At 37.9% G+C, this 26,922-nt stretch overlaps 1 protein-coding gene across 19 annotated transcripts in view; it reads right to left on the bottom strand.

Moving 5' to 3' along the window:
- Positions 1-26,922, bottom strand: part of ROBO2 (roundabout guidance receptor 2) — a 1,034,237-nt gene that overhangs the window by 84,082 nt on the left and 923,233 nt on the right. For all 19 annotated transcript variants that reach the window (XM_077174511.1, XM_077174512.1, XM_077174513.1 and 16 more), the window contains 7 exons: positions 23,796-23,920; positions 19,405-19,576; positions 13,173-13,378; positions 8,982-9,063; positions 8,145-8,310; positions 5,668-5,834; positions 1,689-1,810 (listed from right to left, as the gene is read on the bottom strand). In XM_077174511.1, the coding sequence (XP_077030626.1) occupies positions 1,689-1,810; positions 5,668-5,834; positions 8,145-8,310; positions 8,982-9,063; positions 13,173-13,378; positions 19,405-19,576; positions 23,796-23,920 (1,040 nt within the window). The remainder of the gene's footprint in view (positions 1-1,688; positions 1,811-5,667; positions 5,835-8,144; positions 8,311-8,981; positions 9,064-13,172; positions 13,379-19,404; positions 19,577-23,795; positions 23,921-26,922) is intronic.

The following is a 26,922-nucleotide window of genomic DNA, read 5'->3' as shown; positions in this document are numbered from 1 at the left end:
TGGCACAGAGGTGGCTTGTCAGATGCTTTGAGGGATCTTCCCAATAAGCTGGGACCCATAGCATTTCCAGCAATTTGTCTTTACCTTACCATTTCTTCACTCATTGTTCAGTAGGGGCACCAGAAAATTGTTTTAGAGGAATATATATCACACACATACATACATATACACACACACACACACACACACATATATATATATATATATATAAATTAAAAATATAATGATGTTGGTTACATGGTATAAAACTGAATTCTGTTTATACTGGAGCTTCCTTTTGCAGTACATGCTAAAGCAAGGGCCAGCCTATGAATCTCTACTTCTGATAGATGCCACACCCAAAAAAGGACTTGAAGGAGCACCACATGGATGTGATCCAGGTTTACAATTACTCTCTGCTAACATCCAAATTTTCTACTACTGATCCATCTGCTTGGGCAAAAGGGTTTGCCACAAAGGTTAGTCAGCCTGTTCTGGAGGAATTGCAGATGAAACATGCAGCATTTTAAGAAAGCCAAGCTGCGTGCTGACATCTCTGATGGCAAAATGCAGTGACACATACTCTAAATTTTAATCTTCCACAGAAGAAAAAATTGTGGGTTTCTCTATTTATTCTAATCTGTTCCCTGACCACTGAAATCTGTCAGGACAAGGATGGTGCATAAGCCCTCATAATAATGGCTGTGTTGTGCAAAAACAACAGTAATCCTTATAATACACAATCTATCATCACACTTCTTATCTCCTCTTGTGTAATCCCCTGCACACATTAAGCTCTCAGCAATATGACATGCAGAAGAAAAACCCTGAACATTGTGAATGCCCCCTTAGCAGAATTTATCCCATAAAATACAACTGTTTTGATGTTGTGCAGGGTAGTTTTCCTCTCACTCTTCAACTCTTGGATCTTCTTCCTCTGGGCAGATGCCCCAACAGCAAAGCACCCTTTTCTGGTGTGCAGAGCCCTAGGAATGCTCTCCTACTCTTACAAATCCTTTCCATCAAGCCTCAGGAAGGGAAACAGAGCAATTTGAAAGCCAAACACTATATTAGAAATTCTACCCAGTAGTTTGACCCCTCAAATAGAAATGTTGTTAAGCACTGCCCAAAAGACTCTGGTCTTCTCTAATGAAAGGATATTCACTCATTGTGGGTAAGGCTTGTGCTGGCAAACCAGATGATAGACAGTGTGTCAGGCACTAGCACCATGTGCTTCTGACTTCTCTACAAGTGCTCTGTAGGAAAGATAATTTTGATTTTCAGGTCACTAAATAATAGGGTATTGTCAGAGTTCTCTATGACTTGAAGGAGACAGTACTTTTTCACACAGCAGTTTCTTGTTGATATTTAACTTTGATTATTTCCTGACATGCAGCGTAATGAATCCACAGATCAATTATCCTTCAAACAGGCTCATTTTTATAATGTTTTTCTAGTCAGACAGCTAACTTGTTTCAAGCAGAAGACTGAAGACATTGACCCTGCCTGGCTTGAAAGAGAAAATGACAATTCCATTGCCATATTTATATACACATATACACACATATATATGTACACACACCACTGTATGTTAGGTTGTCAGAGCACTCATATTGGGGTCAAGACTGGGTGGTAAAACACTGAAGGGATAAATAGGGAAAATAAGCAGACTGAAAGCACTGTTGAGGTAAGAACAGCAGAAGCTTTACCGTCCAGGTGACTTGCACTGTCGTGGGTGTCAGCACAACAGGATTGTGCAGCCGTACAATGACATCTCCCAGCTCCTTCTGGACTTGCCTGTGATCCACACCTTGTGCTGGGGGGCTGATATCTGCCAGGCACACATAGGAAAGCATCACTTTAATGAGAAGAGCTATATATGGCATCAAAAAAATGTACTGAGTAGCCTAATGACCTGACTTGAAAATCCTCTGTTATAAAAAAAAATACAGCACTAAGGTTGAAACCTAGACAAATATCAAATAATGCAAACAAACCATCCACCTCTAGCCACTTAGGAAATCATGAAATATAAATATGATTAAAGGAGTATTCTGACTAGATGGCAAAGTTTTCTCAGCTTGGGTAAATGATGAGAGAGATGCAATGTTCACTAGCTCCAAAGTACTCAGATAATAATAATGCTGCACAGATGTCTGGAACCAAATTGGTTAGTATAATTGAAGAAAATGAACAGTGCTTTTTTTATTTTGCTAGAGCACACATGACATTAAGTCATTATATGTTTCCAAACTTTCACTAAGCTTCCTCTCCCCACATGCCATGCACACAAGAAATTAAATACTAAAAATAGTATTTTCCCCTTCAAAACAAATTTTCCCTTAACAGACATAGCTAATGAAATCCAGTGCAAACATGAAAAAAAAAGATTTAATTTAGGAAGCCAAACTGATTCCCATCTAGTAAAAGGCCAGCAAAAACAATCTACCACAAAAAATTTCCCTTCAAGATGACGTGCCCTTCAAAGTGTGTGAGGGGAATTGTTTCTTCTAGTCAAAATCTGATTATAGAGATATTCAAAAAAGGACTGATAAATTATGGTCATGCCTGGCTAGGCATCTCTGAATTCTGCTTGGTCTTCCCTTAGGATTCAACAGTCAAAGTTATAGTCACAGTTCCTCATTTTTTTGATCAACATCATGTCCTTGTGAAAAAGATACATAATTAAGAGTTTTTTCCCTTTCTGATTGACTTAGATATGGGAATAGGCACAATATGATTTCTGTTTATCTTTTAAGTGCTATTTAAAAGAAATAATAGTTGTCTTAAAAATGAAGCTTTTAAATCTAACAAGTGTAATCGAGGATCTCTAGGTCTTGAAAGTAAGTAGTTTTTGATGATCAATAATCCACATTCCTAATTCTGGGTTGTTATGGGTTCTGAGCCACCAATAAACAATATTGCCACAGGCTTCTATTGATATCCAAATTAAAATGGCTCCATGGATCTCCAAAGGGAATATAATCCAAATATGAGTGTCAGTGAAGGTGGTGCTCTATCAAATTATGTTTATTTGAAGCAGCCAAGACTCACAGATATTATAAAATAAAACTGCAACTCAGACTGGTCTAGAGGATGATCATTTATGCTTCTATCCACAAAAAGCTATGATTGTTGCTACAATAAACCTATAGTTATCCATGGCTGTATTTTAATTTAATTTATACTGTGGTATACAGCCAACAAAGTACCTGTGCATTCCCTCAGAGGAAAAGACATTTCCACAAAGTATTTTGTATGAACAGCATTTCATCATTTTCATGGCACATATGTCCAGAAGTAACAGAATGACATGGACTGATAACAGTAAGAAGTGAATGCCAAGATGTACATGTGGAATTCAGTTTTCTGGTATGTACACTTGAAAACATATGTGATGCTCCCAGTGTAGGGTCATTTTCACAAGCCTAGGAGGCTCCTGGTGGAAAAGCAGTTCATCTGTCTCTAAGGGTACAATTAAGTATTGGAATAATAGAATCATGACTCAAGCAAAACTGGTGAAAGGAGCTACATCCTGATCACAATTAAATTGGTTAGATATTTTCTCTGACACCTCTTTCTTTTATCTTTTATTTCAGTGAATATACTATTATTTATTATTATTTTGATTTCAGGGATAGGAATATAGATAGTTTTTTGGGAGAGATTTTTTAGTATATTGTTTCATCTATTAATAATCCAACAAGAAATCAACTCCTTCATTAGAGTAGTTACTGATTTCTCTGTCCCTATTTCACATAATTCATATAAGACAAACCTTTTGAAAGTACCTGGTTATCTACTTGCAGTTCACTGGTGAAAATTTACACTAAATCCTATTATTTGTATTTGCTGCACTGAATACCAGGACATTAAATGTTAAGCTATGAAAGCTTCCACAGACACCTGTTGCAAATTATTATTTTATAGCACTGCCATAGCTGCTTTGTTATTTCTCCATGGCCACTGTGAATAGGCTTTCCACTGTGTGTCAGCTTCTTCTGTGAGCCTGAATTGAATTCAGGCATAATTAGAAATCACATCAAAACATTATGTTAATTTTCAATTGATTTTATGATTTAATTCTATTAAACTGCAGGCTTGCAAAGAAGCTATAAATCCTGTACATGTCTCAGTGTGCTTGACTGCTAAACAGCTTCTGGAAATGGAAGCTGCAACACATGCTGTAGCTAATTAAAAGACATGTTTTTACTGAAATCAAATTGCTTGTCAGTATGTCAGATAAAAAGTCTATACTTGACACTCAAATGCCAAACAAAGTTGTTTTTTTTTTTTTTTTAGCTAGGTGATAAGTTATGCAGACTAAAAGGCTGTTGCAATAAAAAGCATGACTCACCCTATAATAATGGGAAAATAAGAAAGAAGGAAACTTGTGATACTCCATGGATAATCAGGCCATGAAATCCCTGCACAACTCACTCTTCCAGTTTTTTGAGAAAGCAGTTCTGTTTTTCCTCTTCCAGCCATAATTACTATTTTGAGGGTATAACTCTTCAGGACAGATTTATTCAGGACTAGGCTGGGATAAGGGAGGCTGGATGGTTATGTGATAAAGAAAAACCACCCTACTCTTGTTTATCTCTTTCCATCCAGCAAAGGACCCAAACAACTTACAACACACATGCTGGAGACTGACTCAGGATGTGCTCTCCATGGGCACCTTCAGATCTCCAGAGACAGAAGTCTCTGAATAACAATAAACAGAGACAGAAGATTTAATTTCAAATTAACTGTGACAGGGGCTATTACTTTGGATTCAAAAAATTATGATTCCAAAGAATTATGAATTTCTGTATTACAACATGTTTAACACAGAACAACACTCCTGAATTAAGTATTCAAGCTATGTCTTGTCAAAACCAAAAAAAAAAAATCCAGGCTGTGAAGGGAAATCTGTTTGTGGCAGTTATATTCAGTTTGAGCTTGATGCAAAGTGAACAGACTTCAGTAGGTGATTCAGTAGCAATGGAGGATCACAGCTACCAATCCTATCACCACCCTACAAATGAGCAATTTCACTTCAGCCTTCTCTCTTGGTTTATGCAATGGATTAATACAAAGAATTCAGAAATACAAGTATATAAACAGAAGGCACATACCTTTCTCAGAATAACTTCTAGATATTCTTAGCCTGCAAATGCCTTAATTTATGTGAATTCTCTGCCTAAATGTTGGCTCAGATTAATCAACATGTGTTGTGCATTTCTTTTGATTAAACATAATTCTAAACACAGTTCCTTGCCTGTTATAAACACTTGTTATCATAGCATATCCCTACTAACGGAGAGGAAGAAAGGACATGGAGAGGAAAGATACTCTCCATGAAGTATCTGTGTGGTAAGGAGAGGAGAGTATTCAGAGTGCTGTTCAGAAAAGCTTGGGTAACTCGCATTGCTTTCAATAGTAACCAGGGGCAAATGGAGTCTAAGTGAACTGCAAACCAGAAGTTCTACACTGTACAGAGGATTAAGGATATAACCTTTCTCTCCTAAGCCCCAGACTGATGCAGCAAACATTGGACTACTCTCATCTTCACTGGTGAAACTCAAACCACGATTCCTTCAGTGAGCGTGCTGAAGCCAAACAGCCAGACTGACCTATTGGTGAAGCCACAGCTCCTTCCCTCCATTTTAGCTGAAACACATGAAACTTGGACCTGCCCCTTACCTTGGGTTCGGACAGGGTCTGACATGGGGCTGGGGTCGCTCAGGCCCTGGGGGTTGATGGCTCTGACCATGAACAGGTAGATGGTGTTGGGGCGCAGGCCTCGCACGGTGTACAGCGTGCTCTTCACGTGGTTGGCCACTGTCTGCCAGCTGTTGCTCACAGACTGACTGCAACAACAACAACAGTGTGGAAGATTATAAACTAATACCAGAGAACAATAAAGCTGTGAAAGGAACAGTGTCCGGTTCGGCTGTCTGTCTCTGCCCTGACACGGGTAGGGTGGTTCTTGGGTGGCACGCGTTTCAAAGGACGAGTCTGGACTCTTCAGCTTTTCGATCTTCAGATTGTTTATTGTTTCTTATCTACAAAATTTTCTGTCTGCCCAACAGAGGTCTGACCTGCAAGGCAGCCAAGGGCACTCTGACCACCCACGGGGCGGTCATGTCTTTTTATACTAAAATCTACGTACATGATATTTACCTTTATTTTCCAATACTTTTCACCCATGTTGGCAAGTGCACCTTCACCATAAACCAATCCCCAAGTGCCAACATCACCACAGAAGATGGAAGACAAGAAGAAGAAAGAAGAAGGACGAGACACGCCCTGATCCCTCCATCTTGTCTCCATAACCCCCCTGTACCAAAAACCTTAAAGTCTATATTTCACCCTATAAATGTGTCCTTTTTACACCCTTCACTCCAAAGTGATTCTCATGTCCTCAAACTGCTGTCACTTCTGTGGATGGATCAAAATCAAGCCACCAAACACTCCTGGCAACATTCCAGGATTTCCGAGACCCCCAAGGGTTCTCTCAGTAACTCTGGACATCCGGAGTGATGTGCTGAGTTCCCACAGAACAGTGTTGTAACCCTGGATTGACTCTAAGTGCAGAAAAAAGTAGTAAAAGCAGGGTGAAATTAATTTTTTTTTCGGTTAGCTCATATAGATGGGCTAAAAATCATAATGCAGCTGTCAAAAGTATTTCTCTTTGCAATAAAAGTAAAACTTTTTGCTGTTTCTCTAAAATACCTGCAAAAGGAAAAAGGTAGAAAGCTGTAAAGTAAATTTGAATGATAAGCAGGCTACTCTTGAACAAAAGGCTTAGAAAGGAAAGTTCTCTTGAAAGAATAATTTTCTATACTGCTAAGTAAACTATTTCAATAAACTGTCATTGGAAGAAAAGTGTTCTTGAACTAAATTCACTCTCAAAGTTAAAAAAAAATTGAAAACATTCTTTGAAATGGAGGAAATTGTATGAATATTTTTTCTGCCATTACATTTTCAATTCAATATTATAATAATTAGATTACAATCCACCATATGAAAAGATTTCAAATGTGGCTGTTAAAACAAGTTTTAATGACTTTTAACGAGTTTTTAACAACTTTTAAAATAACTTTTAATGTCTGGCTTTTTAAAAAGCTATTGATGGGATGCCATTAAAGCTTATCTAGGGTGAAACATCACTAAAGTTTAAAGAGAAAAATTTATTTTACTATGCTTTGTTGCATAGCATTGATAAAAAAATCTTTGAATATATGAAAAGGAAAAAGGAAATGGAAAGCTACAAGGTTTATGTTGCTTGAATCGCTTCATTCATACAATGCATAAAGGGTAAGTTCTAGAACAAAACCAACATACTGCAAATACTGTAATGTTCTTTACATACATAACATTTGAGCTAAAATTTGCACGCACGTGACTATGAAAAATTCTTACATGAATTTTAACTTAGAGATGAACTGAAGTATTTGGCATTTTTGTAATATCTGGATTAAGGAACACATTTAAGAAGGTGCAGATATTTAAGGTGAAATGTGTTATAGAGATACATGTCAAAATATGGCCTGTGCTCAAACAAACTTGCTGAATTGGAGCCCAGGAGTTCTTTTGTACCACACAGTAATTGCTGCTGTGTGCAGGGGAGCACCTGGATTCTTTAAAGCCTCAGGCTGCAGGATAAAAGCCTAAATTATCAATACTGGTCTTTTCAGTTAGAAGTTTTCATCTATCTAAAACACCAAAAAATAGAAATTTAAAGCACTTTGACCCCTTAATACTGACTGCTTTAACAAGAGCAGGAATTAAAGTTTGCAGAGAGGCTTCAGGATTACCCATTTATTTCCATATTGTTTGTACTATGATAGCCAAGAACCTGCAGCATTCCCACAGGAGAGCCTCACTGATCATCACTGTTAAAGGAAAAGTGACAAATAATTACTACATTGCTCTGTTATATTCTTGTTGACATGAAGAAATAGGTAGACGTCCTCCAATTAATCACTTAGAAAAAAGAGATAAATTAGAAAAAAAATCAATGTAAAGAATATGAATCAATGCCTTCTAGGGAGTTGAGTCAGTTAATGAGCTTCTAATGATATGTGTAGAGCCCAAAAGAACACCACAAAACCCTGGTACCAGGGTTTAAGCAAAATTAGAAAGAAAAGAGCTTAAAAGTGGTATAATTCACATACCTGAAAGCCTCAATGATATATGCACTAGCTGGTAGGCTTCCAGGGGTCCCTGGCTGCCAGGACAGGGTGACACTGTTCTTAGTAACATCAGTGACCTGAGGTTTGGATGGTGGCCCAGGGAGGTCATTTATATCATAATTTTTACTGACTGTTGCTCCACCAGATTCTGTGAAGGGCAAACACAAAACAATTACTTTTTATGCTTGGTTATATAATTTGATCAAAGCAGAAGATTAACATGAAAAACATGGCAAACATCTGCAAAATCAGCATAACGGATGTTCTTAATCTATAAAGAACTAAGTCAACAACTGCATTACTACCACATGTTTTTGGATGAAGGGCTCTCAGTCTTTAAGTACATATTAAAGAAAAAAAAAGCAAAACTCAAAAGTTTATACATAAATATATATATATATATAAAGAAAAGAAAGAATAACAAAAAAGTCGAGCTAGTTGAAATCTATATAAAGTACCAAAAACTTAGTTGCTGAGAAATTTCCTGTATTCAAATCAACTGCAGTACTCACAGAGAGCACTCTGGATTTTTCTTGCCCAAGCCTATTACTGGATAAATCCATGTTTTATTAATGCTCCTGTTAGAAGAATTAGAGCATACTGCAGTCACTGGACACAGATATGATGTGATGCCAATGGGCATTACAAGACAACAGCAATGAAATACAAGATGTTTGAGAAGGAACACAGCCTTCTTTCTCATCCAAAACTTCTCCATGTCAAGCCCAGAAGTTCTAGAATCATTTGACTCAGACTGATGTCATATGGACTACACTTTCCTGGTGTGCCAAGTGGAGCACATCCCTGGGCATCTCTTACCTGTCACCTCCAGCACAGCACTCCAGGACGTCTCCCCACTGGAACTCGTAGCAACGCAAGTGTAAGTCCCAGTATCAGAGAGCTGGACATGAAAAGGGCATAAGGGCAGCTTTAACAACCTTTTAGAATCAGCTGAGTTTACTCCTATTTTCTTTTTCTAAATGCTCCTTGCTAAGAAGGACTTAGCCTACATTTTGCACCAGACTAGAAGGCACCAGACATTTTCAAGCAATCATTTAATGGTGGCTTTCATTTAGAGAACTATAATAAGATTACTTGCTTCTAATACTTTACTAATTCTAATTTTCATATTGTTAATGGTACCAGTACTGTAAATGCTCCAGAATGGAGCACTGACAGTGTCAGTGTTTGCATTGGTTACAAAAAATGCAGGTGAAATCAGGTAACATACATATACAATATAACAACTATTAACCTCTTAGAGGGTAAAATTTCAGCATTTCTTATCCCAGGATGACCCATAGGTCCAGTTTCCAGTGCCAGGAAGGATATTACATCACCTTAGAGTCTTATGACAGATGAAGTAATTTCTATACACCCTACATACAAATGCTGCTAAAACGTAACAGTTCTCTCTTAACAGTGGCTCTCTCTACATAGACAGTACTCCAAGCAATTTCCCAACAGCAGCATTAAGTTAGATCCTACACCATGCTTACCTTTCTTCCATCTCACATGGGATTTTATTTCAGGCTTGCAAGGCCCTTTGGTAGGGCCTTGCAAGCCTGAAATAAAATTCATTTGTATAAAATTATTGTGATTCCCTTGTCAGTTCAAATATTTTAGATTTATTAGGGGAAACTGCTTTGAATTAGGTTGCCAATAATAATTTTATTAGCAAATTTGCCAAGGGTTTTCCTATTTCCTGTTTAAAATTTTTAAAATAAAGATTTCTGAGTCAGGAACAAGTGAAGACTACAGTGGTGGATGGAAAATGGTAAGTTTAAAAAGCACAAAATATATAGAGGAGCTCTCCTTCCATGATGCATAAAGCATGGTAGTATGGAGATGGAAGCAGAAAAGGGAGAGTGCTGACTCTAGTGATTAAGAAGAATTTTATTCACCTTCACATGACTTGATGGAAAGAGAACTTGCATCCAAGAAGCTTTATTGGGCTTTAAGGAATTGTAACGAGTTTTCTGTTAAGTGCAGATTGGCACTGTAGCATATGTCCTTATATGTCAAGACAAAAAAGCAAGATGCTCTGTAGATTATTTGTAGATATATACTTAATTGATTTTTAGCTTTCTCATGCACGAATTTTGTTGGTATTTTTCTTCAGACACACTGAGAATGCAGCGTACCATTCTTAGGCGAGGAAGCAACTCATTAATGCCAGCTCAATTTTCTGAATGAGCATAACTTGCATTTCAGGAGATGGTTATTTGTGTGAAATACAAGCAACAATGAAAACCCCTCTGACAATGGCTCAAAGACTCAAAATACAGCAGTGCTGCTACTGAAATGAGAAAGACCCTTGAAAGGAGAGATTTTCCAGAGGAGAGAGCCTTATAGCATTCTGAAGCAGTCTTTTATTTTGCTTCCTCTGAGATTTTATTAAATATATAATTCTTCATTATGTGATAATGGGGAATATTTCTCAAGGCTATGGTTCTCAACTTCATTTGTGTGCTACTGTGACAGATGGTGCACTCAGTGAGGTATGTGGTGTACACAACAGAGTAACTTGTAGAAGGCAAACAAAGCAAGCTGGAAGTACACACCTTTTTGCAAGCTATGGCAAATTATCTAACTTCCAGGTTGTGGATGGATTAGATACAGATTTAGTGTGTTGGTAATTCAATTATTTATACTTTTTTGTGCTATGAAAAAAAAAAAACCAAACAGGGGAGGTGAATAGAAAAGTCTCTACTATTTAATAAAATAGAGTTTTGCTCCTTAGTTAATGCAGGTGTCTAATCCTGGTCTAATCCTGGTGTGGCACATTTCTACAGCAGGAAGGAGTTTTCCATCAGTCCTGAACTGTCTGAAAGTGAACTGAATGAGTGACATATGTGAGTTTTTAGTTGTGTTCTTCAGGGCAACTGAGAGATTGGCTGATCAGAAAAATCTCTATGTTCATGTCATGACCGTGGCCCATGTGACTGTTGCAGGTTTATGAATCAGACTGTGCTGCAACAGAAACAGCAGAAAAGGATCAGAAAATGGTTTGTGTTGGAAAGGGCCTTAAAGATCCTCTCATTCCATCTCTTCCCTGCCACGGCTGCTCAGAATTCCATCCAACTAAACCAGGATTCTCAAAGTCCCATCCAACCTGGCCTTGGACAGGGATGGGGAATCCACAAATTCTCTGGGAAACCTGTTCCAGTACCTCACCACCCTCACAGGGAAGATTTCTTCCTGATACCTAATCTAAATCTACCCTCAGCCAGAAGGCTGAGGACGTGTGAATGGAAATTATTAATTCATTTTGAACTTGGGGATGTAAACATACTTGGACATTTTCATGGCCCTTTTTTTCTTTAGGAAGTGCTGCTAGTCCTTGTTTAGGTAGACCTGAGAGAAAAGTTAAGCATTTCTCATTTAATTCCATGTTTAATTAAAATTTGCAAGGCACAAGAGAAAAAATGTGTCTATATTTCTGTGTAGTTTTTGTTCTTAAACCTGAGTCAAACAAACAGTGCACATTACTGCTATAGAGGAGTTTCTAAAAAATGCCTTTCTGAGCCTTTAAGGAAAATTGGTTACTAGTGAATGAGCCACTTAAGAATCAATAAAATCCTCATGTCTTTCAGAACCACACTCACTACTAATACTGTTTTCTTCTCCTCTTGCAAGCAATTTTATTTTCCTTTAGTTTACAGACACAGCCTTTAACAGTGAGATTAATGCTCTGGCACGATTCAGAAGCAATTTCATTGTTTGCATAGCAGCATGCAGACAGGTATCCCAAGAGCTTCTGCCTTGTGGACACTCCACAGAAGCCCATCATCAATGCCTGAAAGTTTGTTTGAAATCACTAAGCTTCCACCTTTAATTGCTGCTTTCTAACACTACTGGGGAATCTTGGCTATTCAAGCGCACCCTTTAATCCAGCTCTACAGGAAAAATGCATTAACCTTCATGGCCTAAACCTGCCTTCAGCCCAGGGAGGAACGACAAATTGTTTACTCAAGGCAAGCTAGCATAAATTTTTTAATAAATTCTATTTTGTTCCACGGCAGTTCACAATTCATCTATGATCACTGATGAGACGGCATCAGAAAACATAACTGCTCTTTATTTCTTGCCATTAGTACTATGTTTATTGACATTTTTTTGGATGGGAAAATTAAGTGCAGACATTTCTGCTGACTAAATTAAATGGTTTCTAAAATTATCTTCAAGTTCTTGACAAATAAGTACACTTAACTCGCTATTTTTCCATATGCACGCTTGTCCAAATACACACAAATACATGTTTATCTTTGAACAGGGAAAATTAAAAGCCAAAATAGAGATTAGTGATGCAATATTTATCAAAAACATATGACTTTATCCTATTAGAAGTATTAGAGATTATTGTACTATCTCATGTGTAAAAATGTAAATATTACAATAGGTATTTAATTTTTAATAGAAATCCCTCTGCATACGACTGCATGTATGCTACAGTATTAGTTGTCTTTTCCCATTTGCAGCCTGGTGGAACATTTTCAGGAAGCATAACACTGGAATAAATCAGCCAGCTCGGGACTGATGAGTTGTTGATGGAGAAAGTGCATGGTCAAGGCCTGATGAGCTCCAGATCACGTGTTAGCACAAGTACTTGGAAAATTACAGTCAGGTGCTGCCAAGGAACTGCTCTAAGTTTTGATAGAGAGGCCAATGGCTTCAGGGTAAGACCAGTGAAAAGAAAGGACTGTTCTTTTATATTTCTATCTATCTCCAATTCATGTGTTTTATTGCAACATACACAAGATCATAAACACCGATTCTGTTTTTAGGCAATTCTCATAGAAATATCTGAAGCTAGTTTCACTCTTCTTTCCCTGCCCTTTCCTACACAACATCAAAGAATGGATAACGACTTGGTGGGATCTGCACAGCAGCAAAGACAAGTTAATTCTGAAGACAAGAGGAAGGTGGCAGAGCTGCCTGAGGCACACACCAAGAGCTCCAAAGTGGCCATGCAGAACCCGTCACACCCGTGGTGCTGCCATCACTCACCCGCAGAGCTTTGATCTGGAGCGTGCCCTGGTCCTGTATGGATGTCCGAGGGTCCCGGCCCAGGAAGGTGAACCCCTCCTTGAGCCAGCTGATGACAGGGAGGGGGTCGCCGGTGGCCTTGCACTTGAGCAGAGCTGTGCCATCCACTGCCAGCGTCTGGTTGACGGGGCCCTGGAGGATGATGGGCGGAGGCCGATCTGTCAGGACTAAAACAGTGGCACAGGCATTGGTATCCACACCTTTAACCACCTCTGCTGCTGCTGCTGCTGTGAGCCCTATGCCACCATGCAGGACAAGTTTTAAGAAGCCAGCCTCTAAGAGGCTAAAAACGTTATTTTTGGAGGAGCCATAGATACAGGTTATCAATTAGTTGGCAAATTTGAAAAGCATTTCAGTAAGAGTTTTGTTTCACCACTGCAAGATAACATGTAGATAGAAAAATATCTGTTAGCAAAGATCAGGCTGATTTGGTTTACATAGGATGAAAATTAAGACCTTGATTCAGTAAAGAATTGAAGTGCATCACTCTTTTCTTCCAATTTGGGAAAGCACAAATTAAAACACACCTTTGATGTCACATCAAAATGTGTTTAATGGCTTACCCAATTAATGGTCTAATAGAGAAATCTGTTCAGTTAAAGTGAAACACTACAGCTACAGCTATTCTAGCCTGGGTACCAACCACATCCCCCATTCCTAGTCTATTTGCAAATTTTCACCAGCAAAAATATCTAACAGTTATACAAAACATTTTCATAATCTGAGTGATCTAAATGACAGTACTGTTCTTTCCAGCAGAGAAAAGCTCAAACTCAATCACACCATTTAACAGCTTACTTATCAGATAATTTCCTCACCTTTTAAAGCCACGAACTCCCTTTTTTTTTCCCCTGATAATTTACATCTGCATGCTTGCAATACTGAATAAAGAACCCTGCAACCAGTGAGAGAGTGCATGGCTGTGCATAAGCCTCATTCCATGACCAGTGGGATGTCCTGAAGACGTAAAATGCTCATGCTCACTTTTCTTGCAAGATCATTTTATCCCACATAATTCTGTTATTGAATCTTTTGTCTGAGCCATCTGTTAAGCAACAAAATATGACCTTTGTTTCTAAAGAATATGTTTATACAAACTGAATGTGAAATACTTGAATATACACATGGCTGGAACTGATGCAAAAAATCAGTATAACAGAATTAAGAATTCTTTTTCCTTTTAATGTATTTTTATATATTTACCAGCCATACTGCTGCTATTTTAAATTTTGAACAAATGAACAATTGTGTGACTGGTATTAAATATTGTAGCAGGCAGGATTGACTTCTAAACTGGTGCAAGTTAGCCTGCCTCTGCTGATGTCAATTGAGTTTGAATCATTTATTCTAGCTGAGAATCTGTTTACTGTAGTCCATACACAACACCTGACTCTAACAATGAAGTGAAAACAATTTATTGTGAAGCAATATGGCGTCTGTTGTATTTGAGCTGTTTGAGATGCAGACCTCTGGAACCTTCAACAGATCCAAAGTGCTTTCATTGCATTATTTATTAAATAAAACATATCAGGGATATGTTAGTGGCACATTTTATGCCTAAAATAATTGTTTCTGAAATTTTAATGTTGCAAAAATACTACCTATCTTTTTATTTGTTAACAAGATTCACAAAGATCAGAATCATTAATATTGTCAGAATCACACCTTGGAGTGTGAGCTCATCACATTCACTGAAATTGAAACTGAAAATAGAAAGCCAATACATATTTTGAACTGAAAACAGAAAGCCAATGCAGCCAATGTGTTATTTCTTAACACCAGAATGTGAAAGCTATTTTGGAAATTCTGAAATATCACCCACTGAACTTAAGAGATAGGACAGGAAACACTATATAACAAGAAAAATGTAATGCATTTTCACCTTGATACAAAATGTTTAATCTCATTAAGGTTCCTTATGACTGCATAGTTGTTCAGCCATTTGGCAAAATAAAAACGAATCTCAGCTCCCACGTACTATCAGGGTAGCTGCAGCATGAGTATATTCAAATTAAAACTCAGCTGTGCAAGTTATCCTTTAGATTTAATGGAAACCAGCAAATCCCAGTATTCTAGGTAGCTGGAAATTAAGGAAGAATTACTATTTAAGTTGCTAGCTATTCCACTGCAGTTATTTGCTTCATCTAAGTGTCTTCCATATGTGTAGCAATGCAGGTATTTTCAAAACCTACTGCATTACAGAAATTGTTCTTTGGCATGTAATTAGATTTTTTTTACAGCCCAAATGAGGAGCTCATAATCCTTTAAATAGCTCTGATCAATAGTGTAATTGAAAGCCTCCTGGCCAGAAGGAATCTTCATTTTCAAGGGTGTTATGGGTGAAAGACCACTACAGGTTTCCATGACACTAAGGCTAAAGGTTAAATGAACACTTAGAGTTTCCACTGATCTGTGAACGGCTGTATTGTCTTCACAACCATGACTTGTAAATCTTCTCTAAAACATGTGTGTGCTTGCATTCCTGCTACTTAGGTCCTCATTAGTAAGGATCCAAAACTAGGTTAGAGTTTAAAATAATAGATATGTCAGAAGCATTATGAAGAACAGAGAGCTAGTGAAAAATAGCCACAAAATGGTGTGGGGACTGTTATTTGCTTTTTAAACCTTTTAATTGGCTTCTTTTCATAGTTTTCTGCTAGCTGGAAACATCTGTATCTGTTCCACAAAAACATTTTGTGTGCCCACAAACATATTTGCATGGTAAAACAGAAGTTGATTTCAAAATTACTTTAATTTTTAAAATGGTTTTGAAACTATTTGCCAATATCCATACATCCTCATATTCTGGTAACTGAAAAATTAACAGATTCCTTTCATGTTAAAATGCATCTTAATTTTTGAAGAGATGATAGGAACAGGACAAATTATATTTGTTCATTAACATTTTATTCACTATAAATGCAGGTTGGATCAACTGAAACCATATTTCAATTTGGGGATATGTGGTCAAATTAAAATGGAAATTAAGAGAAAGACAAAATGAAGTCTTTACTTTGGCACTTCCAAAATCAAAATTTAAAAAAATTTTCCTGGTGAAATGATGGGTAAAATCAGACAAAAGTAAGGAAATCCACATCATGAACACTCATGATAGGGCAGGGTTCTGTCTGAAAGGTAGAAAAGCAGAGACCAATCCCTGGTCTGTCTTTTTTTTTTTTTTTTGCAGAAGAGCTTCCCAGGAAGTTGTGAAGTTGTTCTGAATTTCTCCTGTTTGAAACTGTCACACTTGCCATAAAACATGTAATATACTTTGGATGAGGGCTAACAATCATGGTGGTCAGATTTGTAGACAAGTAAACTGTGAAACATTTATTAATAAATTTTAATAATTATTGAGGAGAAATTAAAATCTTCTCCAAAATATTCTGTGCATGATTGACAAATACTAATTGGAAACTATTCTTTTTATGTTGAGCATAGACAGAGATGGAAGCACTTGGTTTATTTGCATGATCTGTCATTGTAAGATTGTGAGCTGCATATTCATTTCTTGGGTTTGAAAGGATTGCTAAGATTCTTCAATTTTTAAATTGATTTTGCTTTTCCAGATGTGCATTAGACAGTGAATTACATGATAGCCTTTCAAGAAAACATAAGATTTGAATTTCAAATACGCTGAAGGCTCTTAGCACAGTCCATAATCAGCAAAATTATCACTCAACTCAGCACATTTCATCACAGCTAGTAATCTCTTCTCATGTGAACACTTGAGTTAAAAATATTTCCAGTAAAGACTTGTAAGTGCAAAAATGTAACAACTGAAACACTGCTATATATGGTATAATTAAGCACTTGTTTTTCTGCACATGACATGTTTTCATTCTGTATTGGAACTTCAATTGGATCTAAATTACTCTGGATCAAACAAAAATGTGTTCAAAATGAAAAAGATGGCTCGCCACTATTATTAAATCATTAACCAAACAGAAAAATTCTGGGCTAGGAAGTAAAACTGAAATCACCAGCCAAAAACTAGAACACTAATGCTTAAGCATATAGCTAGCACGCACAGTGTTTATCTTTTATTATATTCTTAAAACTATTAAATTAGATTTCCCTGCTGATAAAAGTCATTAGCTCCCATAACTTCTGCTCAGCATCAACCAAAACAGATTATTTAGACATTTATGGTTAACTTCCTAACTAAAAGCAATTAAAAAAAATATCTGTGATCTAATGGTACATTTATTCACATAATCTCAGCTCCATAATGTTGTTTTGGCACTTTTCTTCTGACCTCACCCGCCCTTTGACTCCGGGATGAAATGGTATTTCTATAAAGCAATCTTGTATTATTTCATAATGATCATGCTGACAGGGGGTTCTGGAAAGCATTTGAGGAAGGCAGGCCCTGCACTCCTTGAGAGCATTAGCTGGTGGCTCTGCTGCTCTCAGGCTATGTGGAATGCACGCAGCCTTTAATCAGAATTACCCAGAGATGAGCTTGACTTTCAGCAGGGACACTTTCCCTTGGCTTTCCAAACAAACTAATGAAAATTCCAAAGGGATCAATTAGGATTTATTTTTTTCCCCACACAAGAAATAGATAAAGGTGGATCAAAGCCCTTGGCTGTCAAAAGGAAGAATTTCTCATCACTAGCATCCTTGAACCTGATTTGATCCGCTCAGCGCCTGTTGCTGTAAATCTGTGCAGCATCAGCAGGTGTGACCATTTAACAGCTCAATGTCCTCCCAGCCAATGTTGGTGTGTTCTATTTATTCCAATCACAGTCATGGCCCTGAATCAGGCAGCACTATGGACAGATATTAAAAAATATTGCCTTTCCATTCCTTTTAAATGACCTTTTAATCTACATTTAAATTTGAATTGAATGAAAATGCATCATTTTGTCATAGACCATGAGAGGAAGGACTTAAAGACATTGCAGAGCAAAGCCAAGTCTTTAGTCTCCAGGAACTACAGAAAAGCAGTATGCTTAAAGAGATGCAAGGATAAGGCAGAAATTATTTCCCCTTGTCATAAAAATATAGGCAGCTTTTGGAAAACAAAGAAAAGGCATCAAATTAATGCTCAAACCTCTATAATATGAGCCTGAACCTCTCTACCTGTCACTTGTGATGAATATGCTCTTGTGAAAAGGCAGATTATTCAAAATTAGACATCTTTTCAAACTTTCATGGTGCAGGCAGGTCTCTAAGGGAACAGTAAAAGTAGACCTCTGCATATAACAACAGTTTTAATGGCAAAAATTCATCAAAGTCTGTCAGGAGATATTTAATGTGTCAGTTAAGATAAGGAATAATGATGCTGGGGAATGCCACTGTCTCTGAGTATAAGAGGGATTCTCTTGTTTTCTTTGCTAACATGAAAGGATGCAAACTGCCTTCTATCCACAATAAGATGAAGAGGGATATCAACAGGATTCCTGACATATGAAAAGGATTCATGTTTGTAGATGGGAAACCTCAAGGCAGGATGAATATCAAACCCAAAAATTTGAAATGAAAGGCATCAAGACAGACCACATTATTCTTTTCCTTCCCTGAAAACTCTTCTCTATCCAAGACCACATTATTCTTTTCCTTCCCTGAAAACTCTTCTCTATCCATGGATTTTCATGACTTTTTTTCACACCTACTCCTACTGAGGCATTCTTGGAACACAGCTCTGAGGCTGGTGCTTTATTCATGGAGGGACTAAAGGGCTACATGCTGTAGGCAGTCTAAACCTATGGTACTCCACCACCTCCAGAGCAACTGTGTTCATTTAATTGAGCTAAGGACACATTACCTACATGTCTAAGATAGGACTGGGGACTGGTAGAAATGGAGGTACATTTCTTTGCACTTCAGTTCACTGCTTTAATTACAAACCTATTCATTCGCCATTTTTTGGGGGGTTATTTTTTTCCAGTCCTATCTTAGCTCTAGCAAACCAAGCAGCTTCATTTCTCACCAAATCTATTCTAAATTGGTGTGTCCCTTTTTTCCATTGTTAACAAACCTCCAGAAAGCAAGTAAGAGGCAAACTGGACTTTGATGCCTTTTTTACTCTATAGGCAAATACAGAGACCTTTTCTCACTTTATTTCCTATAGAAAATTGTCCATTTACTTGGATGATTTATGTGATCTCAAACGCCTTTATTTACACTGCTTTTAATGTACTTTTGACAGGAAAAAAAAAAACAATAGGAATTTCTAAGAGCTCACCATCAGTAACCTCCAGCTGAGCCTTTGCTAAAATGCTTCCAGCAACCGTCAGTGCTTGACAGATGTAGTAGCCTGCATCAGACCTCTGGATGTTGGTAATGGTGAGGTCCCCAGTTGGTGACACTGAATATCTGCTGTTGGGCTGCAGAGGCTGGTTTGGGAAGAGTAGGTTCTGCAAAGACAATTCATCTCACATCAATTCAAAACACAAAAGCACCACTTTTCCTTCAGCTACAGAGACAATGATTTTTCCTTAAAAGTACTATAAATAATCGAGGACAAAAAGTAAGTGTGGTTCTGACTTTATGAACACATAGAGCTGCTTTCCCTGCCTTGGGCAACTCACAGTTTAAATTAGAAACAGTCTTTTGACAGCTCACAGCACTGTGTTCTGACTGGGGTGTAGGCAAGGAGACATTTCCCAACAATCACACTTGAGTGATTTATATTTGTGACACATTCATCTTCAGTCTGAATGCAATTGTAATAATATACTCAGCTATCAAACCAGAAGGACATCACACTACAGCAAACACTAGAAAACTAGCAGCAAGCATTGAATCCTGGAGACCTGAGGGAGCAGACCACCATTGTTTGGCTATGAAAATGTTCTGAGAAAAGGAGAAAGTAAGAGCATGGCACATAAGTAAAGCTGGGAGGAAGGTAGAAGCATGTCATGAAGTAGGAGAAGCTGGCAGAGCATGAGAGTTTAAAGGAGAAGTAAAAGGAAATTAAAACTGTGATAAACCAAAAGAGAAATGCAGCATAGAGCCTGGAGGGTGAATAGAAAGGGTATTAATCTGATGTGGAAATCATCAGAGAGAAAAAAATAATTTCATGTAGGATAAGATATCAGTTAGCACAAAACAGGGAGATTAGTTTTTGCCTTTGGGCTGGATTGGAGAAAAGAGAGATGTCAATAATAATAACTGGAATGGCTCTAGTAGTCATTGCATATGATGAAGGACTGAGTGAATCAATACCAAAGACCCAAAAAGGTTTTAGTGGTGAGAGCTGTGTTTTCAAGGAAAAAGTTATACCCTCTGGCACAGCTCTTGTGAATAAATAAGAACAGGAAAAGGAAGGCAATGTAAAGAGAAAGGTCAGCAGTGTTGCCCAATGAGACAGAAAGGAGAACAGCTTAAACAATAATTAAGCAACAGTAATTCCAGTAAAATAGGGTCTGGATTTTATGTCAACTCAACAAGATTCTATGAAAAGTTTGCATCAGAAATACCCCTAAACACTGTTACCATGCTGTGATAAGCTTTCAGTCATTACTGCAGCACTGTCTAGCTCTGCTGTGCTTTCTAATGATGACTCCCTACTAACTTTTAAGCTTGTCTGTATTGACTAAAAAAAAAATACCTAAAAGTGTGGAGTAGAGTATTAAATGAATTTTCTGCATATCTGTTTCTTCTGAAACAGGCTTTGATGGTTTACAAAAACTATTTGCGACTGATAAGCAACAAACTGCTTAAGAAACAAGTAAGAATTCAAGTAAGTAACAAATTCTATTTTTAAGTGAAACTCACGCCTTTATCTCTATGGTTTTGGCAGCAAAAGGAAAGAGATATGCTTTAAATAAGATCCAACATTCCAAGTATCCTTATAATTGTATTAACCTACTCATCACACAAGGCTTTTCTTTTGCTGCCTTTCAATACCAATGTTTGAGAAATTTATAACAGCAAATGTTTCCTCAAAAATCAATATTCACCCAGTAAACATGCCAGATAATATGGAAAAAAAGTGTTAAAATTCTGAAACAATTTGAGGTTATAAGACTAAGTGGGTCTCAAATAATTGCCCTGTTTTCTGAACTGCCTTGAAACTTTCAGAATAATTTTTACCTGGCACAAGATACCTACTGCACGAGGGTATTATGTAAATATTATGACAAAGAGGAGAAATTTGACATAGCTGACCTTGACTTCATTTATCCCTCATTATGTAAAGTGTAAAAACAAGCTGAATGTAAAAGACAGTGCAAGGATTTAGCTCCTAATTCTTAAGAGAAAAACAGCCAAGAACCCTCTTTATAATTTCATTAAAAAGGGGAATCAATCCTTGTTTATATCTTCAGTATGGGCTTCTCTGTTCTGCAAAGCTACCATGTCTCAGTGAATATTCCACACATCAGGAGGAGTTCACCAGTCTCAGAACTCCTCCCTTCAAAGACCAGAAACTATGAACTATAACTTGTTCTAAATTCCAGTACAACCCCTTTTTAAACGCTTTTCACATTTTCACTAGTTTTAATTAGCTGTTGGGCTGCTCATCTGGGCACAATGGTGGCATGCTGGGCTGCAAACAGAGGGACCAGAGCCATCCCTGATATAGCAAGACTGAATTTATCTAAAGGAAGAATTTAATCCAGGGAGTCTAAAGGTTACACACGCCCTGCCCTCGCACATATCGTCAGCAAGCGGCTGTTGGGCTCTGGGGAAAAGGCTACCAAGCACAAAGGACCAGCTGTTTATACACAGGCTGGCACAAAAAATTACTCAGGAGGGAACAGCTCCCCTCCCTTCCAGCTGGTTGTGCTCAAAAATGGAGGATCAAGAAACGGATTCATAACCAGAAATACCCTACAATTACTGGAGTGGGATAACGTGACTGTATAGCATTACTTTGAACACTGGAAGTGATGCTGCAAGCAGTCCCCCTAAAAGCAGAAACAGCATTGTAGAGACAAGCAACAATTAATAGCTAGGAGGCAAAGGTGAAAAATCCTGTGATTTGGCAAAATTCCATTCTCCATTGCTATGATGCTATACACTGTGGAAACTCACTCACTCTGTGGCATCTCACTGCAAAATATGGCAAGTTATACACTGAGATGGCAACCCCAGCCTGTGTTACTTCACTGATGATCAATTAAGATTAACATGAGAATGTTGTAAACTACATTGAGCCATGTTTCAAGGTTTGATTATAAACCTTGCAAGTATCAATTTTTATGTTGCATTCATTTGCCAAAAAAGTCTATTCTAACCCTTAGGGATCTGGTTCTCAATATGGTAAATAATTTTCCAGGTTTGTAATTAAGCAGCTTCAACATTGTACAATCAGTAGGTAATAACATTCAATTAAAGACACAAGATGCATTTTCACCTTAAAATGTTTTTACCCTTGAAGTGATACAAATGGAAGAGGATAAAATAGAGTATTAACACTTTTCAATTACGCTAAATGACTTTAATCCTGAAAATGATGTCCTACTTTAATTAGAAGCTCTTCTCTTTATTACAGCATGATGGATGTCCACTTTATTAGATTCAAGTGTGACACTATAAGCTCACTTTACATAAACATTACCATGTTATTAAAATGCTCTACAAGGAAGGGGTTTGAAATGTTTGCTAGCACATCAGTACTTCCTACTTTAATTTCAATATGCTATTCTACCTTCCCCTTGGAAAAATTGTCACCTTAGTGAGATTCTCAATACTGTGTTTTCCAGGATGTAATCCTTGGAGGCTAGATCTAAATTTCTCTAAATATTACACTGAGAGATACCCACTGAAGGTTAAGCTTGCACTCAGACAATAAAATAATCACACCCATAAAGTAATCGTTTTGTGTCTTTGTAAGCCATCAAGACAGCAGAGCACAAAACGCTGTCAGCCTGGTCCGGCCATTCTGGACCAGTTTTCTGATCTCCTGAGAAGGTGAAGCAGAAGCAGGTGGGGCAGAGAAGGAGATCTATGGTTCAGCTCTTTATTTCACCTTTTACCTGAGCTGGTACACACAATGCCTCCAGTAAAGAAATGTGGCATCACATTCAGATACTAAGCTATAAAGTTAGTAGTATGGGCTGATGGCAGTGCCAATCAATTGCTGCCTCACAAATTTTGCCTTTAAAGAGAATCAGGTAATTTTTTCCAAACCAGATCTGGAAATTTCTTGAGACAATTTTATTGAAGAAAGCATCTGTGTGTTCAAAACCTTTATCTGTAAGCTCTATGAGAAAATGCCAATGCAAATCAGCTTGCTGGATACATTTTGCTTGATCATGTCTAGACAGGTTGTGAACTGTAATTACTGGCTCTGATTAGTTCAAAATTGAGTCATACCTTTTTTTATCTGCTGTGCCTGTCTCACCCACCTGTTTGTTGGGGGCTTCAGAACAAAAAAAAATTGTTTCTTTCTACTCATCTATACAGTGCGTAGCACAGGTTTCAACAACTTAAATGGCCTTTGTGTTCTTCAGAAAATTAAAAAAAATAGTGACACAAATTTCAGTAGAGAATAGCGACAATTTAAAAAGACAAATTTCTGTGAAAGATGAAAAGAACTGTGAAAGATAATGTAAAGAATTTTCCCTAAAATTTAACAATATAACTATTTAGAAAGACTTGAAAGACTTAAAGGTGCTTGCAACTTACCTGACTTCCTTCTTTTTGCCAGAAAACAGCTGGCTGGGGATTTCCTTTAGTTTCACAAGGAAAAGTCACAGTTCGACCCTGGGCTACAATCTGGTCTCGTGGTCTCACCACAAACTGTGGGGGAGCTACAAGGTAAGAAAAACCATGGTGTAAGTTTAGCTTATTTTGCAAGGGAGAGAAAGGGAATATTGAAGGAAAAAGACAACATTATGGAGATTTATGTCAGAGGACATGACACCAGAAACATTCATTAGTATAGACAGAATTAATATATAAACAGAAACAACAACAGCGACAGAGAGCAGCAATATATGTATGTGACATCCTTAGGTATTAAAAAAAATTAAAAAAGGAAAGAAACATTACAACCATACATGCTAGAGTCAATTCTGACAACATTAAATGCTAAAGAGCAGGAGTCAGGTGTTTCTATTGCTGAGTCTGGATGTATTCTACCTTTGCTCTGGGAAGGTATCAGCACCCTCAGATCCTCTCACTCTTCACAGAGCTTGCTGAAGCTATTGTGTATTGCAAGGTATGAATTAGGATAAACAGACTGCTTTCTTAATCTGCCTCTCTGGACTTTTAAAAATGATTGAGAAAGGAGAGGAAGGTCTGGATGACAGCAAAAGAACCCAAGTTCACGAGCTCCCTTACTCCTCTTAGAAGCAGTATGGTCAAGAATGGTGTGGGGAGGAGGACTTGCTGTAAAAAGAATTGTTGCTAAAAGAACATGAACTTGGCAAATCCAGGTTTCGGCTAGTTTAAAGAGTAGAGAGAAGCAAAAGTTGAAGAGTTGATGTGGAGAGGTGAGTGGTGAGTAAGAAGGAATAGGTATTTCAGGAGGTAAGGAAGACACAAGGAAAAGAAAAAAAGGAGACTGGAGTTAAAACAAGAAAGAAGAAGCAGGACTGGCAATGTTTTCAAGTCGCTGGCATTAACAGTGTTCAGTCGTAGGGGACCAGGAAGCACAGTCAGAAGTGAATAATTTCTAAGAGAGGGGCATAGTTTGACTGTCTGGAGGGTAATGGTGGAGAATAGAGAGTCAATGCTTGGAAATGTGAAGGTAGAGAAAAGGTGCTAATGAGTAGAAAGAGAAGGGGGAAGAAGTGTTTGAGGATTTGAGATAAACTTGAAATCAGTAACTATGTTGAGAAAGATGTAGAAGTAAAGCAAATGATTTTTCTGTGTGGGACATGAAAACTCTCTACTCTTGGTTCACCACTGGAATTCACTGGGATTTGTACTCTTTTGCATATTTTAAAAATGTAAGCCATCTCCAAATATTCTTATCAAAAGACTAGCTAACTTCTGGGGCAGGCTGAAGCAGGGAAAAAAAACCACAAAAGAAACTCAAACCCCTCAACCCACCCTTGTTTTCTTCTATTCCACTATTGGTTTTGTGGGTGTGCAGAGGGATGGTTTAGGAACACTAAGCTTTCAGGTAAACAGAATTTAAGTGTTTTAGAAAACCGTATTTTCAGCATTATAATTACAAACTATTTAATTAGGCACGAAGAGCAATCAAGACCCAGCTTCCGATTACACCTGCTGACAGCACAGACACAAACCTGCTAACTGCACAGAAATGTGAGCAGACCTGATGCTCTTGAAACACACTTTGCAGTTATCTCATGAGGTACTTCCCAAGGCTTTACAGATCAGCAGGAGTCTAAAGAGCATCAGTTGAGTAGTGCTGGCACTCTTAGAACAAGAACTGTAAAGCACTTAATAAACATGAATCACAATCAGTTTAGAAGGTAGAGGGTATTTTATTCTGCCTCACACTCCTAAAGAGAGGTTTGGGCCTCTCTGGAGAGAAATGTCCACCTCTTCTTCCACCTTAGGAGGTGTTAATCTCATGAACAGGCAGGACTAAGGGTGAGGTGCCCTCTTGCTGCCTGTTTACAGCCGCGTGTTTTGATGTTTCTGTAAGGTGTTGCTAAACATTCTCTAGGAACTGAACTCATGCTACACCACTCCTCAGGTGCTGAGCTACAATGAGTTTCTTGGGTTTCCCTCACCTTGTTTCACCCAGCATATCCATTGTGCAACCCCCACAGGTGCCAGGAAGGGACAGTGTTTGGGTGGCCCCAAGACCACAATCTTCCTATGGTGTCAGGAAGACAGAACCCCATCCCATAGATCTATCCTAAGCAGGATGGATGGCTAAATTCACTCCTTAGGCTTGCTTGGTGCCCTGGGAGGTGCACAGACAGTGCTCCCAGACAGCTCGACAGAAGCAGGAAGGGCATGGCATTTCCATGGGACATGCCTGTCCTTCCAATCATGTAACCGAGTAAATGCAAGGGAGGCAAGTTTAAAGGTTCATCTGAAACACCCTCACACACACAGATCTCTGCTGGAAATCCATAACTCAGAGCTCTAAACAGATACCACACAACTGAATTTGTCACTGTAGCAGACCTTCCAAGGATCAAATTAAGGTAATTTGGTAGTCAAGGAACAATAAAAAGAGAAAAAAAACACACCCTGGTTTCTACCTAGTTTCCAGTTTTTGACCTGTTCCTATTTTTCAACATCTCTCACTTTCCTGAGAGCAGAAGAAATTCCTCTTTTTTTTTTTTTCCCCCCCCAGTCAGACAAGGAAAATAAACCTGTAGCTCTGACATGGACTGACCTTGCTGCTCTATTCTCTCCCTGCCACACACCAAGTCCTCTCCAACATTTGACCACACTGCATGAGAAGATATTTAGCTTCACAGTTACTAGGTCAGGCTTTCTAAGGACTCCAGCAAACAATCACATAGTTATGCAACAATATCTTTTCTAGCTTTGCTCTGTAGCCCTGATTAATAGAAATTCACTATAAAAATAAATGAATCAGAGCTTTTACTCACATTAAATAGAGCACAAAACCAGCTCCTTCAGCCAAACTATTTAGGACCATATTTTAAAAGATATGAAAAACATTACTTTTCAAAACAAAATTATTTTGCAAAACTAAAATTTTGCATGCATTTAAAAAAAAGTATTCAAAGATGGAGTTATATAATTAAGGAAGTCTTCCTTTTGTTATAGTTTGTTGTCATATTCAGCTATAGCTCTGTTTACAGCCTCTGATAAAAATACCATTGTTTACAGCATTTAAAGACTGTTTTCACCA

This window comes from Agelaius phoeniceus, chromosome 2, assembly GCF_051311805.1.
Source record: "Agelaius phoeniceus isolate bAgePho1 chromosome 2, bAgePho1.hap1, whole genome shotgun sequence".
In the NCBI taxonomy this organism is placed as follows: domain Eukaryota; kingdom Metazoa; phylum Chordata; class Aves; order Passeriformes; family Icteridae; genus Agelaius; species Agelaius phoeniceus.
The sequence above is the reverse complement of the archived record's forward strand: the minus strand, read 5'-3'. Positions and strand labels throughout refer to the sequence as shown.